Below are 18,223 nucleotides of genomic sequence, written 5' to 3' on the forward strand. Positions count from 1 at the left end.
CTACGCGGGGCTGCGGGGGGCGGCGGGCAGGCGGCGGGACGCGGCGGGCGGCGCTGCGGCCCCGCGGGAGCGTGCGGGACCCCACGGGACGCAGCTGCGGAGGGCGCGGGCGGCGGCCAGGAGCGCGGCGGGGCGGGGGCGGGGGCGGCGGCGGAGCCCCTTCTGCAGCCGCTGGCTCTGTGCCGCCAGGGACAGCTGCGCCTGAGCCACGCCGGCGCCCAGGCGGCCCAGGGCCTCGGCGCGGGCGGCCAGGCGCAGCTCGGCGTGGCGCAGCGCGCAGTGAACCTGCCGGACGCGGCTCTCCAGCTCCGCCGCCGCCCGCCGCCGCCCCTCCGCCGCTACCAGCCGCCGCCGCGCCGCCGCCAGCTCCACCGACCCGGGGCTGCTGCTGCTCTTGTCGGCGCCGCCGCCGCCGCCGCGGGTGGTCGGGGGAGCGTTGCCGGTGTTGGAAGCGCCGCGATCGGGACGCTGCTCGTCGCCCGCAGACGGATCCGGATCCGTCGTTGCCGTCGCCGCCATGGGAACGGGAACGGGAGCGGGGCAGCCTGGCGGAGGGGATATATAGCCCGGGGGCGGGGCTGGCTCCGTGCGTGCTCGGCCCCGCCGGGGGCGGCTCCGGCCCCGCACCGGCACCGGTACCGGGGGAAGGGGCGACCCGCGACCCCGGCCCGGTGCGGCCCTGCCGGGGGATGCTCGGGCACCGGCACCGTCACGGGTCCCCGGGCGCGGTAACGTTTGGTGCGGCATGGCACCGGTCCCAGCTCTGGACTCGGTACGGAACGGCCCCGGTATCGACACTGGCACGGCACCGGGCTCGGTGCGGCACCGGTACCAGCATCAACGCGGCACCGGTACCAGCATCAGCGCGGCACCGGGCTCGGTGTGGCACCGGTACCAGCATCAACGCGGCACCGGGCTCGGTGCGGCACCGGTACCAGCATCAATGCGGCACCGGGCTTGGTACGGCACCGGGCTCGGTACGGCACCGGTACCAGCATCAACGCGGCACCGGGCTTGGTACGGCACCGGGCTCGGTGCGGCACCGGTACCAGCATCAATGCGGCACCGGGCTTGGTACGGCACCGGGCTCGGTACGGCACCGGTACCAGCATCAACGCGGCACCGGGCTTGGTACGGCACCGGTACCAGCATCAACGCGGCACCGGGCTTGGTACGGCACCGGTACCAGCATCAACACGGCACCGGGCTCGGTGCGGCACCGGTACCAGCATCAACGCGGCACTGGGCTTGGTACGGCACCGGGCTCGGTACGGCACCGGTACCAGCATCAACGCGGCACCGGGCTCGGTGCGGCACCGGATCGGCACCTGCCCGGTGGTGGTGGCGTTTTGTAGTGCTGGAAAACTGCCTGCCCTTGAGGGGAGGTCTCTGGGAAATGGGGAGCTGAGGACAGGGGGTCACTGGGAAAGGCTGGGAGGGTTGTTGGGGGTCACTGGGAAAGGCTCGGCTGTGAGGGTGTTAGTAGGAAGGGTTACTAGAGGGGTTATTTGGAAAGGTTTACACGGGGGAAAGGTTGGGCTTGGGAGGTACTGGGGAGATTTACTAGGAAGGGTTTAGTAGGGAAGGCTGGACTGGGATGGGTTACTGGAACAGTCTGTATCCCCTGGGAGAAGGAGCTTCAGAAGCTGCTGGTAAGGGGGCTGCAAGTGCCCCAGGCTGGCAGCTGGGGCAGGGAAAAGGGCCAGCCCCTGTTCCCCCCAGGCTGGGTCTGGGGTGTCCCAGCCTCAGGGCACAGGGATGTGGCACCAAGATGGCTTGTCCTTGGTTCCATGAATGTCACAGCAACATCTCTGCCAGTGTCATTGTCGTTTAAGACAGTGTTAACAGAGCTGAGTGGGCCAAGACAGCACAGGGAGGGAGGGGGCTGCTGCCAGCCTGCTCCCCCTCAGGAACCTGGGGCTTTGAGTTCCTTCTGCCAGGATGTCACACTCAGCAGCTGCATCTTCACATAAGTGCCTGGGATGAACCTGCTTGTGCTTTGCTGCAGAGAGCTTAAAAGGGCTGGTAGGAGCCAGGTGCTGAGGTCTCACAGCACTCCCAGACAGCAGCAAAAACAACCCCCACTACTCCAGCCTCAATCTGTTCTAGGCAGAGCCACAGCCAGCCCTGCTGAAAATGTTCCCCCTACCTCACATGGGCTGGTGGCAGCTTTGCTTCCTTTACCTTAGGGAGGAAAAACCCCATCTCCAGCCCTGTGCTTTGTGTTTCATTCGTGCTCTGCCAGTGCTGCCACGGCTGCCAGACACCGGAGCAGCGTCAGCGGCTGCTGCGTCACGCTCCGGCCCCCGCTGCCTGCTCCTGCTGCATCCCCACAGCCCAGGGACATGGCCACAACCGCTGCTCGAGCTCTGGGGGATGTCTCAGGCTGTAGCTGAGGTCTGAGCTGAGCCACTTTCATGTATCCACACAAATGGTGCTGTGAAAGGGGGTCTGAGGGGTGCTGCTCTGTCAGAGGTTCAAGATCAAAGCTCTGTGTTTGCTCCCTCTGCCTCCAGCCCAAAGGAACTGTGAGGACAGGCAGGTATTAAACAGAATATCCTCCTCTCTGATTGTTTGCTCTGCTTCAGACCCCCAAGAGCACCCCCAAAGGGGGAGAGGGCAAAGGTCTGTCTTGCAGTGAGCTTCCCCTGTTCCTCCAAAGTGAAGCCTCAGACTCTGTGAGGCTGGAGAGGCCTCTGGAGGTGTCTGCTCCAGCAATCACCTCATCAATCTCTTGGTTCTTCTCCAGGTCTGCACTGCTTGGCACCTTCCAGCTCCACTCCCTGGTCCAGGATGAGAACCAGGCTGCAGCTGTGTCTGGACATGAGTTTAAAAACTAAGAAGGGGACAGATAGGCTGGGGACATTAGCCAGTGAGGCTTGGGGGTGTCACTGAGCCCCCCAAGGTGTCTGTGTGTCCCCCAGGCTGTCCCAGCACATCCCAGTAGATGAGCAGATGAAGGCTGGTGTGGCCAAAGAGCAGAAATATCCATGAACTGGCCCTCAGGATGAGTAGCTGCCCAAGTCCCAGGACCCTTCCCATGCTGCTGCAGGATCTCTGCCTGGCTGATGAGCTATTAATGATGTAGCAGAGGAGTCTGAATTTAGCAGCGCTCAGAATAAACCTCTTTGATGCACCAGCCTGGTTAAAAGCATTGTTCTCCCCTCCCAGGGACCCTCTGCACCCTGCAGCTGTGTGTGGAGGCACCAACCTGCATCCTGGGGCTGCTCTCTGGTACTTGCCCTGGGATGGGGAGGGTGCCCAGGGCTGGGGGAGGCTGTGCCCTGCCTTGGGGGAGGATGTAGCTGAGAGCTGTGTGCTGACCTCCTGTCTCCAGCCTCTTTAAAGACCTGCATTGGGATGTGCTCTAGAAAAGGGAAGTGTTATTATAGCAGTGAATAATTGCTGTCAGTGCCATCTCAGCTGGGCTCTCTGGCTGAGTTTCCTCTCGGGTGTCTCAGTTGCTGGGGCAGGTGATGGTCCCAGGCACTGTTCTCTCATCCTGGCCCAGTTCCCACTTGAAGGGAAGGAACCCTGCATCAGGATTTGAGGCTTAAGCCCCAGGACTCCTGGGTTGACCCAGGCCCCTGCCTGGACCCAACAATGCAGGTGGCAGCAGTTTGGGCCCAGAGCCCAGCCCCACGGTGGCAGCTCAGCCAGGAGGTGATGAGTGGGGCACGGGGAGGTGCAGGAGCTCAGGGGCACTAAGCAGCATGGTGTTGGGCTCAAGGGGCCACACTCTGCTGCTCAGCTCATCCTGGCAGTGCCAGGCTCTGTGGGAGAGCACCAGGAGGGCTTTTGTGTCCGGGATCTGTGGTCAAGGCACCTGGCAGGGAAGGAGATGACATGTTTCCAAGCAGTGCTTTGACTTACACAGAACTGACACCGTCTGGAATTAAGGACAGTGTTCCTGAGCCAGAGGCTTAAATAAATAAACACAGTCTTTGTGCCCTTTAGAGAAGGAATGAGCTGCTTGGCACTGACACCATCCTTTACATTGATTTTTCTCTCTCCTCCTTCCTCTTGGAAACCATCTGGTGCCTGTGAGTGGAGCGGCTGCCTCAGCACACGGCTCTGCTCCTGCCGGCTCCTTCCTGCTCTGCTGCCCACCTTCCCCCCTTGGTTTCTTTCCTCCAAACCCTCAGGGAAGGATCCAACCCGCTGAGAGTGAATCACCAGCTCTTTGGGGACAGCCACTGAGTCACAGAGCAGCAGTGAGCAGGATGTGCTGAGCGGGCAGCCTCACTGCCCCTGCCACACTCGTCTCCCTGCAGCAGACAAGATGCTTTCCCCAGAGCACAGGAGACACACGAGGCTGCCCCACACCTGCCACACAGCCCTCAGCAACAGGGATCCTGAGGGATCAGGGTCCTTGAGGACAGGGATCCTTTGGGACGAGGGTTCTTTGGGATGAGGATGCATTGGGATAAGGATCTTTCAGGACTGGGGCCATTAGGGAGTGAGACCCTTGGGGATTGAGACCTTAATGGTGGGGACCTTGGGGACAGGGATTACCAGGGAAGGTGATTGTCATCAACTGGGTTCCTTGGGGACAAGGAGGTGGGATGGTTTGAGACACAGACCCTTGGGGATCACAGACTGGTGGAGGCTGGAAGGGCCCTGCAGAACTCCCCCAGCCCAACCCCTGCTAAAGCAGGTTCCCCTGGCTCAGGGGCACAGGAACGTGTCCAGCTGGGGTTGGAAACCTCCTGAGAAGGAGCCTCCACACCCTCCCTGGGCAGCGTGGGCCAGGGCTCCCTCACCTCAGCACCAAAGGACTTTCTCCCCCTGTTCCAGTGGCATTTCCCATGTTCCAGCCTGTGCCTGTTCCCCCTTATCCTGTCACTGGCCACCACACAACAAAGTGTCACCTCATCCTCCTGACACCCACCCTTTAGGTGCTGATCAGTGTTGCTGAGGTGCCCCTGAGCTCAGGCTTCTCTTCCCCAGGCTGAACAGCCCCAGGGCTGCAGCCTTTCCTCCTCACACACATGTTCCATCCCCTCAGCATCTTGGTGTCCCTGCACTGGCCTCTCTCCAGCAGTCCCCTGTCCCTCTGGAGCTGGGGAGCCCAGAACTGGACCCAGGACTCCAGCTGAGGCCTCAGCAGGGCAGAGCACAGGAGCAGGAGAACATCCCTCAAGCAGCTGTGTGTCCTCGGGCTGTGGGGCACTTTGGGAGCCCTCTGGGTGCTTTGGGAGCTCTCGGGGCGCTTTGGGAGCTCTCAGGGAGCTTTTGGACCCTCTGGGTGCTTTGGGAGCTCTCGGGGCATGTTGGGAGCCTCTGGGTGCTTTGGGAGCCCTCTGGGTGCTTTGGGAGCTCTTGGACTGCTTTGGGAGCCTGCTGGGTGCTTTAGGAGCTCTCAGGGCACTTTGGGATCCCTCTGGGTGTGTTGGGAGCTCTCGGGGCACGTTAGGACCCGCGGGGTGCTTTGGGAGCCCTCTGGGCGCTTTGGGAGCCCGCTGGGCACTTTGGGAACCCTCTGGGTGTGTTGGGAGCCCTCTGGGTGCTTTAGGAGCTCTCGGGGCGCTTTGGGAGCCCTCTGGGCGCTTTGGGAGCCCGCTGGCTGCTTTGGGAGCCCTCTGGGCGCTTTGGGAGCCCGCTAGGTGCTTTGGGAGCCCGCTGGCTGCTTTGGAAGCTCTCGGGGTGCTTTGGGAACTCTCGGGGCGCTTTGGGAGCTCTCGGGGCGCTTTGGGACCCGCAGAGGCCGGGCCGCGCCGGGGCAGCTTCGCGCTCCCGCTGTTGTGTCCCTGGCGGCGGCCCGTCGGGCGGGTCACGTGTCTCACCTGGCGCAGGTGGGGCGGGGCCGCGCTCCGGCTCGCAGGTAACGCCGGGGGGAGGCCCCGGCCCGGCCCGGCCGCGACCCCCAGCCCCGGGCCCCCGGCAGCGCCCGCCCGGCCGCTCGGCCGCTTCCCCCGCCGGGGCCGCCCGTGCCGGGCCGGGGGGGGCGGGCAGCAGCGGGTCGCGGCCGGGAGGGCGTGAGGGGGCGCGTGGGCGCTGCCCCCCGGCCGCGCCCCCGCGCTCTGCCCTCCGCCGCTGCGGCTCCTGCTCTGCCCTCGCCCCGCGGCTCTGGGGTGGGCAGCAGCTCTTCCGGGGGGAGGACGAGACTCTGTGCCCTGGGCTCTGCGTGGCCTTCGGGGGATGAGCGAGTGAGGGGGCGCGGCGGGGCCTGTGCGGGGAGGGGAGGCCGGGCCGGGCCGGGGGCTGCGCTGCACACGGGCTGATTCTGCCGCCAGCTTCTCATTTTCCCCCGCAACCCCCGTGTCGCGGTGTCCGGGGTCCCAGGTAGGCAGAGCAGCCTCTGTGCCGTGCCCAGGTGGGTTCCCCCCGCCGCGCCGCGTTGGTGGGAGAAGAAGGGGCACGTTCATTTCCCTGCAGCCCCGGAGCAGGGCCTGGCTGGGCTTAGGAGCAGAGGCACCTCCTCCTCCAGGTCATTATATACCGGGTGGGTGAGAGAAGGGAGAGAGGAGCCCAGAGAAGAGGCCCCGAGTTGCTCTGGGACAGGGGTTGTGGCTGAGCAGGAGCAGACAGGAGTCTGGGGGCTCTGTGGACCCCTCTCAGCTCCTGCCAGAGCTGCTTTATAAAAGTTCCCAGCCCTTGATGCTGTTGGATATTCAGGACAAGTTGTAACTACATGTGTAGCCTGGATTTAGGTTCTCTGGCCCCTGTTTAGGTTAATGCTGAGGCTTCCTCAGCTTCCAGCAGCAGCAGCAACGTGGTTATTGGCAAACTGAGGGGGCTTTCTTGCAGAGAATCACAGCTTCATGTAGCTTCTTTTGAAACCCCCCAAGGCAGAGCCCTGTCCCCTGAACAATGAAGATCTTGGACCCTGGGTAACGGCCACGCAGCTGCCAGCCCCTCCTCACTCCTCTGAAGCAGATGCTCAAGTTCTTGAGGAGGATCTTTCCTGTTGCCATCCAGTGCCTGTGTGAGGACAGAGAGAGCTCCTACCCACCCTGTGAGTACCTGCTTGGCTGGGGATTTCAGGCCCAGCACTTGTTTCTGGCTGTGCTGGACCACTGGCTTTGGGTTTCAGCCCAGCCCTTTGCTTGTGACAGGGAAGCTGCTGGATCCAGGAGCTGTGTTGTGTTTGTGCCTCTGGGGAACCTCTGCATGTGGGAGCTGTGGTGGGGAAGGGGCTCAGTGTTGGGGTCTGAAGGTGTCTCTGACCCTTGATGCAGCTGTGGAGAAGTTTGTGCCATGTTGGGCAAGTGGCTCAATCTCTGAGCCCACAAGTCTTTCGCTTTAGAGCTGAGATGAAGCTCTTCCCCATATCAAGGATGCTCTGAAGCTTCCAGCTACCCTGTAACTGCTTATTACTGTGCAAGGCACATGTTGATCTCTTGGTGAGGCCTCAGGACTGAGGGAGATGTCCCAGGGAAGCTGTTCTGGGCTTGGATCAGCTCCAGTGGCTTTGCTTTTGTTTCAGTTTTGAACTGCAGCACCAAAAGGTTGAAGCTGAGGGGAAAAAAACCCAACTATTGTTCTGAAGTGAGAGCAATCAAACCCCTGTGCTGGTGCTGAGGTGAGGGAGCACACTGGAGTGTGTGGGGCTGTTGTAGGTCACTGAATGTGCAGGAATGTGCCCAGGGAGCTCTTGGGACATGCTATGGGTGATGGAGCCAAAGTGTTCCTGGAGAGCAGAGCTGTGCTGAAGCTGTCTGGCTCCACTCTGCTGCTCTGAGGGGAAACAGTGCCTTTTGCTTTCAAATGTGAAAAAGATGCAATGTCCTCCCAGGGTGGGACATGGGTTTGTTCATGCTTGAGCAGAGCAGCAGGGACAGGCCACAGACAAGCCATGGCTTGGCTCTCACTGCTTATTGATTAGCTTCATTAGTATTTAAAGGGGAGATTTCATGTGCCACATGCTGTGGGTGGACTTGGTGGGGTTGAGGTGTGAGAGCAGCCTGCAAATACAGGTTGCTCCTGAGGGAAACACTGTTGGGCAGCAGGATAGTCTGCTGGGGGCTTTCTGCAAGGGGGCTTGTAGAGGTTTTGCTCCCTGAGGTGGGAATTGAGACCAACTCGTTGACAAAGCCTTTCCTTTAGTGCAGCTGAAGCCATTGGCTTTCCCAGGGAAGTCTGTAACATAACATGGCCTCAGCATGAGCAGCAAAGTCATTGCTGAACCCTCTAAACCTGAAGAGCATCGAATGACCTGGAGCCTGAATCAGGAGGTGGTGTGGTGATGGATGGTTTGGCACCTCCCATGGGCTCAGGGGGGTTGAGATGGATAAATGCTGTCAGGGCCCAGCTGGATCCTGAGGAGTGAGACAAAGGGGAAGTTACTGAAAAGAAGATGCTTTCCCTTTGGAGTCTGGCAAGTGTCTCCACCTGCAGCTGGGCTCCTCTTCCAGCTGCCTTGAGGAAACCTCTTCTGAAGGTTCCAGGGGTTTTCATAGAATCACAGGGGAGGTTGGAAGGGACCTTTAGAGCTCATCCAGTCCAACCCCTGCCAAAGCAGGTCCCACCTAGATCAGGTCACATAGGAACATGTCCAGGTGGGTTTGAAGCCCTGCCAAGGAAGGAGCCTCCACACCCTCCCTGGGCAGCCTGGGCCAGGGCTCCCTCACCTCAGCACTCAAACAGTTTTCCCTTGTGTTTCAATGGAACTGTTTGTGTTCCAGCTTCATCCCATCACCCCGTGTCCTGTCCCTGGGTACAACAGAACAAAGTGCTGCCCCAAGCTCCTGACACCCACCAGTGAGATATTTGTAACTATTAATGAGATCTCCTCTCAGTCTTCTCCAGACTGAACAGCCCCAGGTCCCACAGCCTTTGCTCATAAGGAAGATGCTCCAGTCCCCTCAGCATCTTGGTGTCCCTGCACTGGCCTCCCCAGCAGTTCCCTGTCCCTCTGGAGCTGGGGAGCCCAGAACTGGATCCAGGACTCCAGCTGAGGCCTCAGCAGGGCAGAGCAGAGGAGCAGCAGAACCTCCCTGGCCCTGCTGCCCACACTCTCCTTGATGCCTTTCCAAACAGTGCTGTTTTTAACCTCTCTCTGTGCTCCGAGCACCGAGGTGAGGACGCAGCAGTTCCCTCTCTGTGCCAACACTGAGAGCCCCAGCACAAAGGCTCCTGTAAACCGGCGCAAAGCTGACTGTGAGGATGAGCACTGGGTCCTTCTCTCATCACTCAGCAGCAGGCTGGGCTGTGAGCAGTGCTGAACACTCAGTTTGACCTGAGCCCTCCTGTCCTGCAGGTGCCCGAGGCGGGAGCCATGCTGGGCCGGAGCTCGGGGCCCCGTGAGCTGCGCGGCCCCCGCCGCCCGCCGCAGCCCTTCCCCGAGGCCGTGTCCCCGCGGGGCAGAGCCCCCCAGGAGGCAGATGTCAGCCTGGAGGTGTTCAGTGGCTCCACACCCGAGGTGCCCCCGAGCCGCCCCCGGGGGCAGAGGAGGGACAGGAGAGGCCGCAGGGCCGACGCCAAAGACGCCAACGGCAGAGAGGCGGAAACAATCACCTTCATTTCGGGCACGGCCGAGGCTGCCCCGGCGCAGAGCGTCTGCTGCTCCTCTCTGGCTCAGGCCTGGAGCACCTACAAGGCTGTTTTCTGTTGCATAGTGACGTGTGGGGGCTGTTTCCAGGACTGCAGCGTCTGCATCCCCTACCCAGGGCCCGCCGAGAGCTCCACCGACGACAGCAAGAACGTGGATTACAACGGGCGGCTGCCAAACAGCCCCAGCAGCACCTCTCCTGCTGAGAAGAATGGCAACCAGATCAAGAAGTCCAGCATGGGCAGCAGTTTCAGTTACCCAGATGTAAAACTGAAGGGCATCCCTGTCTATCAGAACAGAAGCCCCAGCCAGCACACGGAATCGGAGTCGTGCTGCAAAGAGCTGCTGCCAGAGAAGCCCTTCAGGAACAGCATAGAGAAGGCCACACTGCCCAGCAGCCACCGTAGCTCAGAGGAGTATTATTCCTTCCATGAGTCTGACCTGGACATCAGTGAGCTGAATGGCTCCATGTCCAGCAGGGAGATCGATGTCCTCATCTTCAAGAAGCTGACAGAGCTCTTCAGCGTTCACCAGATCGATGAGCTGGCCAAGTGCACGTCTGACACCGTCTTCCTGGAGAAGACCAACAAGATCTCAGACCTCATCAACAGCATCACTCAGGATTACAACCTGGACGAGCAGGATGCCGAGTGCAGGCTGGTCCGAGGCATCATCCGCATCAGCACCCGCAAGAGCAGGGTCCGGCCCCACATTTCTGTCCCTCCCAGCCAGAGCCATGAGGAGAAGTCAGGCAGAGGCACCGCCCCTGACAGCGGCAATGAGACCATGCTGGAGTCCATGGTCACCAGCCAGGATGGTAGGTGGGCTTCCCTGGGTTTAACCAGAGGGTTCCTGTGCCCAGACCCTGGAGGTGTGGCAGTGGAAGCGGGGCTGGGCGCTGGGCTTTGTGCCTGGGAGGTGGGAGTGGAGGCTCTTACAGAGGCTGGAGGTCTCTGCTTCCCACAGGTCACCCTGTCCTGGCTTTCTTGAGGAGTGTCTCTCACTGTCAGGGGTTTGTGCTGAGCAATAAAAAGACTCATTCTGCTGCTGCAGGGATTCTGGCTTTGCACCTCTGAGGCAGGCAGGAAGAGTGTGAGTCAAAGGTAACTGGTATGACCAGCTGAGCTGGCTGGTGCCAGAGGATGTCCAGTTACTCAGCTGGCTCTCTCCCTCACCTCCTGGCACATTTTGCTAATGCCACCCTTAGTCTGCTGTGACAGGGTGTCTCCTTAGAGCTGGGACTCCCTGCACACAGCAAGGTGAGAAGCAGCCAGTAAATACCCAGGCAAAGAGGAGGGAAGGGCTGTGGCCACAGTGTGGGGGCCTCAGGGATGCTGCTGTCTGCTGGGGCAGCCTCAGGGGCCTGACCTCCAGAACGGGTTCTAAGGGAGTTTGTTGTAGAAAGACCTTGAAAAGCTGAGTGTGGGAGGCAGGGAGGGTAAAGGAGGGGTGGCTGCTGTGCTCCCCAGCTTGGCAGTGAGTGAGGCTGCTGCTGCTTCCTGGTATTTAAGGACTATAAAGCTCAGATTACCAAGACAATGGTGGAATCAGACTCTGCCTCTGCTGTTACCCCAGGGTGTTGCCTTCTGAAGCAGAGCTGGGTGGGATCTTTGCTCCTGAGTCCCAGCTGCCCATCCTTTCCTCTCAGGCTCTCTGGGTTTCTCGTTGCAGATTTGGCTGTGCAGATATCAGAGGAGACCCCTGCAGACGTGTTGGCCAGGAACATGAGGCGGCACAGCAGCGCAGGTACCAGCCAGGCTGGGAGCAAGAGGGAGCCTGAAACCTCCTATGCTACCTGGGCCTGCAGCTCCCACCTGCAGAGGCTGAGCTGCCACTTCTTGGGGGACCTGCAGGGGTTCAGCTCTCCTAAGGGAGGGAGGGGAGCTGGGAAGGTCTGAGCTTCTGACTCCTTTGCACTGCCTGGGCCACTGGTTCCTCCTCAAAGAGTGAAACCCAAGTGTGGAGAGCTCTGTATCCCTGCACACCACTTGGCCTGAGACATTTCAGTCTCTGGGTGACTTGACAAAGTTTGGGGCTGTATTTGGGGTGTGACTGGCTCAGGGCTGCACTGGGAACAAAAGGAACTGTGCAGAAGGGAAGCAGGTGAGAGTGACTGGCTGTCCCCTGGGCTCTGAGCCTCGTGCTACGTGTGTTCTGCTCCAAAGAGCAGCCCAGGGCTAAAAGACAAGTTTTCTCCTGCATAATGACAGATCTGTCCTAGGAGGTGGCTACAATACAGGCAGGGCTGTTCCCTGCCTGTGGGCTTTGTGTGGCTTTCTCCTCCCTCATGATACACAAAGCCTTTTGTGGCAGTTGCTGGCCTGGCTGCTGGGTGCTCAGCTGCCACAGCTCCTGCTTTCTAATGTCACCATCTCTTTTCTTTCCTCTCCAGGCTCTCCAACAAGCAGAGATTCCTCTTTCCAAGACACAGAGACTGACTCATCTGGGGCACCTCTGCTTCAGGTGTATTGTTGAGGGGAAGGAGCCTGGCAGTGGGCAGGAATTCTGGGGCTTTGCTGCAGATTTCTTCCCTTCCCATCTGGAGGGTGCTGAGCCACTTTGGTTTTGCCTCCCCTGATCCCTTGTTGAAGCCAAAGTTCTCCTGCTGCCTGAATTTCACTGGATATGTGGAGTTTGGGGGTCTTTTTTTGGACAACAGAGAACATCAGGAACTGAACTGTGGAGCTTTTGAACTTGAGATGGAATGTGTGCACAGGGAGGAGATGATGGACAGGGAAGTGTCACATCATGTGTGCCTTGATTGGTTGCCAGACTTCACATTTTAGCTTCCACAGCCCCAGTGGCTCGGCCCTTGCCCTGCTCTGAGGGTCTGTGGGACAGTTCTTGCTTTCTGGCATTGCACAAGTTGATTTGGGGAGGGAACAGTGGGATGGCATCTCAGTGTTTGTGCCAGTGCTGAGGGAAAGGCCAAGCACCTGCTCCCTGGGCACCCAAATCTCTTGGATGTGGCTGGGTTGGTCCTACCCCAAGGTTAAATCCTCCCTCTGTAGTGGTTGCAGTGGCCAGATCTGCCTCCTTCCTGCTGATCCTTTGAGGTGACAACTCCTGCTGCCTCATAGGCTTCAGGTGATGTGGTTTGTTTAATCTTTGGCCTCTTGGTGTGTCTCTGGAGCAGACTGGGGGGCACCAGCCCCTCCACATTCCCTCTGAGCTTCCCCATCACGCCTGGTGTCAGAGGGGGAGCTGGGCAAGTGAAGCCTGGGGCTGGGCATCGAGCTCCTGTGGTGGCAGGAAGTTTCTGAAGCTAATAATTCAACTGTTTGACTAGAAAGTCCCTTAAGAGGGGCTTTTTTTGTTGTTGGAGAGTGTCCCTGAGTGTCTGCAGAGGGTCTGTGAGGAACTGCTGGGTCCTGCCTTTCCCCTGCAGGCTCAGCACCTCCTGCCCTTTGCTCCTCTCCAGCAGCCTCTGGCACCTGGAGCTGTGGCTGCTGCCCTGGGGCTCAGTACTGGGTGACCTTGAGGGCTGCAGCAGGAGGAAGCTCAGTCTCATGGGCATTGCCAATGGCTCTTTTATCACAAAGTAAACACGTGGAGCCATGGGACCTGTTTATACCTTCAGCTGCCCTTGGACATGAGAACAGTTGGGATTTACCAGCCATAGAAGAAATACTCCCACTGTTTCTGAGGGAGAGGGAGACCAAAACAGGCCCCAGGCTTTGGTGTAGGCTGTGTGTTTGTGCCTTAACTCAGCTGAAAGATGCCTTAATTCAGCCAAAAGGTGCCTGAATTCCAAAGCCTGTGATTACCCCTCAGAAGGTTGGGCTGTGGGGGAGGGATTTCATTCCTCACACGAGCACTCAGGCTGATGGACCTGACCAAAGCCCTTTGCAACGGACAGTGAAGTCCCTGTTGGAGCCTGGTGCTGCACAGTGCTTCTGTTTCAGAGACTGCTTTCATCAATCATGGCCATGTCTGAGGCCACAGCTTGAGACACTGACAGAAGGAGACTGAAAAGCAAGGGGAGAGCCTGAGCCCTGGCTTTGGCTTCCGCTCCCTGCTTGGTTTGTGACAGACCCTGTTTGTACATGGAGGAGCCTCAAAGTGTGGCCAGGCCAGGGCTGCTGAAGCAGCTGGGTTTTGTCTCCTCCTTCCCAGTGCCACCAGTTTGGTTTCTTGCTCCTCAGTGGCCTCACCTGAGGGGTTTGGAGACGTTTCCTCCGCCGTGTGCACTGGGGCAGTGTTTGGGTCACGCTGCCCTGCGGCTGCTCTGTGCTGCAGCTCTGGCTGTGCAGAGCCTCCCATCACCCTCACAGATGCAATAAGGATGGGGTTTACCTTTAGTCTGTGTTTGAAGAGTGAGTGTGGATGGATTAAGCTTGCAAAAACCTACCCCCAAAGCCCCCAAACCCTGCCATGGAGGAGGACTGTCCCCTCGACAGTCCCTGGAGCGGGTCCCTCCAGTGCTTTAGGGATCCTCTCGCACTCCTTGGCCTCCCATGTCTCATTTGGTCCTTTTTTATAAAGTAAAAGTTGTGCCCTTTACCTGTGCTGTGTCTGTTCTATCCCTGCTTGCATCAGCCTGGGGAGAGCCCTCAGCAGAGGGAGCCTGGGCCAGGCTGGAGGGGGGTGGTTGTGGGTTGCCTTTCCCAGCAGCACATGGATGGTTTTGTCCCGAGGGAGGGATTTGGTCAGAGGATGAAAATGGGGCTGGTGCAGGGGACACAGGACAAAGGTGGGTGCAAAGGAAGAGGCCTCTGGGGAAGGGCCTGTTTGTGTGCAGGGAAACCTGGACCTGCCCTGAGGGGTGATGCTGGAACTGAGCTCTGGAAAAGATGAGCCTGAGGGGAGGATTGGCAGCTCCCTGCTGCTGGCAACTGCAGGAGCAGTCCTGGGATGTGCTTGGGGAGAGAGGCTCAGTCTCTGCTGCTGCCACTTGAATGACCAGTTCTGCACTTTCCTGATGTCAGTGCAAAACCTGAGCCAGGAACCTGCAGAGCTCCATTCCCTGCTCTGACCATCCCTCTTCTCTCCTTGGCCAGAGGACAGGCACAGGGTGGTTTCTCCCAGCTCTCCCTGCAAGGTAGGAGTGTGGATAGTGTGAAGGACTGACACTAACCCCTCTTTTTTTCCCCTTAAGTTTGGCCTGTTAAGGACTGTGATTCTTGTCCAGCCCGTGCAGACAGGCAGCAGACTGAGCCCCAGCTCCAGCCTCCTGTGTCTGATCCTGTCCTGACTTCATTAAACCAGGACTGAGTCCAACCCATCCAGCAGCAGTTGGTTCCTGGAAGGAGTTTAAAGCCATGAAGAGGTAAATGCAGCTTTCTCTCTCTAGGAAAGGTCTCTAGAGGAGAAGGGGTTGTGTCTGGAGCCCTTGAACCAGCTGGCTGGGGCCCCAGGGCAATGGGGATGTGGCTGTGCCATTGCCCTCTCCTGTCCCCACCTGCTCCTCCCTCTGAGCTCCCCCTGAGTCTGGGCCATGTTTTTTGTGCTCTCTGCCTGCTCTTCCTCTCCAAACCTCCCTGGTGCCTTTCCTGGAAGAGGTCAGTCTTGCCTGGGCACTGGCTCAGGCTGTGTGGCTGCACTGGGCAGTGCTGCTGCTGCTTCTCTTGGGCACATTGAATCAGATTGGTGGGGGTTGGAAGGGACCTTCAGAGCTCATCCAGCCCAACCCCCTGCCAAAGCAGCTCCCACCTAGATCAGGTCACACAGGAACGTGTCCAGGTGGGTTTTGAAGCCCTCCAAGGAAGGAGCCTCCACACCCTCCCTGGGCAGCCTGGGCCAGGGCTGCCTCACCCTCAATCCCTGGGTAAAGGCTGTTCCCAGAGGCTTTGGGTCTGACCACAGCTGGGTGCAGCTCTGCTGAGTGCACAGTGCAGCAGCTCAGCCCTTGCCCCAAAGTGCTTGTTCAGAGCTGCTGCTGCAAAAGCACTGCCATTTCTGGAAAGACTGGAAAGCTTTGTGTTTCAAACACTGCCCAAGTGCATCTGTCTCAGCTCTGTCCTGTGCTCTGCAGCTCTCCTGCTTCCGAGCTCGCTGCGTGGCTCGTGGGCTTCAGTGCTCAGGCACAGGTGGAGTGAGGGAGTCCACAGGATTTTCTCTCTGCTGAAGGTTCTTTGCTGTGGCTCAGGCTGCCTTGGCCTTTGCTGGGGGGTTGGCTGAGTGCTCTGCTGAGTGAGGAGGCAGGAGCTGGTTGCCCAAGTGCAGACCTTACAAACACAAGAGCCCTTTCCCTGAAAACACGTGTGTACACAGGCTCTTCTCACAGGTACTTCCTTTTGGGAGCCTGACTCAGCACCTCTCCTCAAGCCATTGTTTGATTTTTATTGGGCTTGCTTTTGCCAGGAGACTCTCCAGAGGCTCACCCTGTGCCTGGCTCCTCACCCTGTGCCTGGCTCCTCACCCTGTGCCTGGCTCCTCACCCTGCTTGACTCGAGCACAGCCCAAGCCTCCCCACTGCCAGCAGCCCTTTGGGTTAAGGCACATCAGTAACTGCTGGGAGCAGATGCACAAGGCTTTGAGTGGGAAACAAATTCCCCCACAGCCTGAAATACCAAGTTCTTTCTTTCAGTGGGGCTTAGAAAGCTGATAGATTGACCCCAATCCCCCCCAGCCTGGTTGTCAGCTGTGCTGAAGCTGTGGCTTCTCCTTAAAGCAGGTGGTAACATGAAGCACCCCCTGTCTGTGTGTCCTTCCTTGCTCTTCCCAGACCGTTTCTGCAGCCAGGGCTGTTTCCTCAATGCTCTGAGCTGCATCATTCCTACAGAAAAACCCAGCTAGGAGCTGCTGTTAGAGAAAGAAACCTCCTGGGGGGAGCTTTTGCCACCTGGAAAGGCCTCTGCAGAGCCGGTGTGATACCTTCAGGGTTTAAAGGTGAGGAGGGAGGCAGGGCCGGGCTGGGGGAGAGCTCTGGCCGTGCTGGCAGCAGCCACTCCGGTGGGTGGCAGCAGCGAAGCGGCTTCTGCAGCCGAGCGTGGAAAAGCAAAGGGACCTTCAGCTCCTGCCCACCCCCAGCAGGGCTCTGCCAGGGAAACAGCTGCTGGGACTCAGGCGAGGAGGGACTCGCAGGGTTCGGTTCCCGAGGGCTCTCATGGGGCTCAGTGTCTCCCTGCCGTGGTCACAAGGATGAGGCCACGGGCTGTGGTCTGCACAGCCTGGCCTGAAGTGGGGCTTTGCCCCTTTGCAGCTGCCCTGGCCGGTGCTGCCCTGGCACAGTTTATGCCAGAGGAAGCTCCCTTTTGGAAGCAAAAGGGTGTTTTTTGATTCACCTTGGCCCAGGAAAAGCCGGTGGCAGCTGTTTACAGAGGACAAGGCCATCAGCAGAAACACCTTCTGTTCCGCTGCTGGGAGGGTTGAAGTCCAGGGGCAGCGTGGGATGAACCCGCTGACAAACACGGCGCTGGGCATTCACCCCCGGGCTGGGGCTGCACTCACAGCCCCTTCCCCACCCCCAGGCCTGTTTGCCTTTTCCCTTCACCTGTCTGAAAGCCAAAATGACACCCTTTCACCCCCAAAATCTGCCCCTGGGGCTCCAGCCAGTCTTTTCTGTCTTATCTGTTTTCTCTCAGCTGCTGCCCAACCTGCCCTCTGTGAGCAGCAGCCAACAGCCCCAGGGAGCCTGGGACGGGCACCCTGAGCGCTGCTGTGGCTCAGAGCCACGACCCTGGGGGGTTCAGGACAGGAACAGCCCCATCTCAGGTTGGAGAGCACGGATGGAGCTCTGCCCTCAGCTCAGGCAGTGCCCAGCCGTGTGCCAGTGCTGGGCTCAGGTAGGAGCTGGGGGCTCTGGGGGGGTGGTAACAGGCAATAAGGCTCCAGGGTGGGTTTGGGGTTGTGCTGGGGTACAACTGCTCCCTGTGCTGCCTCCTGTGCTTGTTGCAGATGCAGAGCCAGGACACCTTCCCCTCAACTCCCAGGAGCAGCAGCTGATGGCCAGACAGAGCTGAGAACAGGGTGAAGCTCATCACACTGGCTGTGCCCCACACTCTGCTGCTCTGCACAGGCAGGTAACGAGCCCTCCAGGGCCAAGCTCCTCTGGAGCAGCACAGCACAGCCCCGTGGTCCAGTACCAGGAGATGCTGCTGTTTGGTCAGGGACAGAGCACAGCCAGGTAATGGAGTGCAGCCTGAAGTTTAAGTTCAGCAGGGAGGAGGCAGCTGCCCCAACCTGGGTCCTCTACTCACCCACAAAGCCACCACTCAGCTGGGTGGGTGCTGCTTTTTCACCCCAAGAGCCTATAAAAGTGGGAGACTAAAATACAAACAATGGCCTACTACCCAAAACCAAACCCCAGCAGGCCAGGTGCAGGGCCAGGCTGGACTTTGCCCCAGCAGGTTCCTCCCCTGGCAGGAGGAGGAAACATTTTGGGGAGGCAGAGGCAAGAACCAGAGCAGCAGGACTCTGGGGCAGCCTGACAAGGCTCCTGCCACTTTCTTCATCAGCTCCTCATAAAGGAAACCTGGGGCAAGGGTGGCTTCCCCAGCTCAGTCACGTGCTGCTACGTGGAGGGCAAAGCCTGCAGCACTGAGCCTGCAGCACTGAGCCTGCTCAGCACCAGGGTTTAAGCTGCAGCACTGAGGCTGCTCAGCACCAAGGTTTAAGCTGAGCACAGGGTCTGTGGCCCTCCCCACTCAGACCCAGCTCCACGTGCCCCCATTCAGGCAGGGGCAGAGCCCAGGGCAGAGCAAGGACCCTATGCTGGGCTGCTGGGGCCCCTGGTCCCCCCAGCCCTGCCAGGAGCCCTGGTACCCTCCCTCCCAGGTGCTCCCCCCT

General features: G+C 59.5%; 2 protein-coding genes across 3 annotated transcripts; one reads left to right on the forward strand and one right to left on the reverse strand.

Annotated features, from left to right (window-relative positions):
• On the reverse strand, window positions 1-747 carry TRNP1 (TMF1 regulated nuclear protein 1). Its single transcript, XM_062014282.1, has one exon. It carries the CDS (start codon window positions 745-747, stop codon window positions 1-3), a length of 747 nt encoding a protein of 248 aa, XP_061870266.1.
• Window positions 748-5,776: 5,029 nt separating this feature from the next.
• KDF1 (keratinocyte differentiation factor 1) lies at window positions 5,777-13,986 on the forward strand. 2 transcript variants are annotated; one of them, XM_062014444.1, is made up of 5 exons: window positions 5,777-5,824; window positions 6,792-6,958; window positions 9,203-10,310; window positions 11,165-11,239; window positions 11,886-13,986. In XM_062014444.1, the coding sequence occupies exons 3-5, from the start codon at window positions 9,221-9,223 to the stop codon at window positions 11,966-11,968; spliced, it is 1,248 nt and encodes a 415-aa protein (XP_061870428.1). In that variant the 5' UTR covers window positions 5,777-5,824; window positions 6,792-6,958; window positions 9,203-9,220; the 3' UTR covers window positions 11,969-13,986. The 2 variants fall into 2 exon arrangements, with proteins under 2 accessions (XP_061870428.1, XP_061870427.1); XM_062014443.1 differs by lacking the exon at window positions 5,777-5,824 and adding an exon at window positions 6,245-6,285.
• The last annotated feature ends 4,237 nt before the right edge of the window (window positions 13,987-18,223 follow it).

The sequence above is a fragment of the Colius striatus genome, chromosome 24, assembly GCF_028858725.1.
Source record: "Colius striatus isolate bColStr4 chromosome 24, bColStr4.1.hap1, whole genome shotgun sequence".
Lineage (NCBI taxonomy): Eukaryota > Metazoa > Chordata > Aves > Coliiformes > Coliidae > Colius > Colius striatus.

What these genes read in the sequence shown, in the direction of transcription:
- KDF1 (XM_062014444.1), top strand. Translation starts at nt 9,221, where the DNA reads ATGCTGGGCCGGAGCTCGGGGCCCCGTGAGCTGCGCGGCCCCCGCCGC. An exon ending in CATGGTCACCAGCCAGGATG is followed by an intron (nt 10,311 to 11,164) that starts GTAGGTGGGCTT and finishes TTCTCGTTGCAG; the next exon opens with ATTTGGCTGTGCAGATATCA. An exon ending in GAGGCGGCACAGCAGCGCAG is followed by an intron (nt 11,240 to 11,885) that starts GTACCAGCCAGG and finishes TTTCCTCTCCAG; the next exon opens with GCTCTCCAACAAGCAGAGAT.
- TRNP1 (XM_062014282.1), bottom strand. Translation starts at nt 747, where the DNA reads ATGCCGCACCAAACGTTACCGCGCCCGGGGACCCGTGACGGTGCCGGT.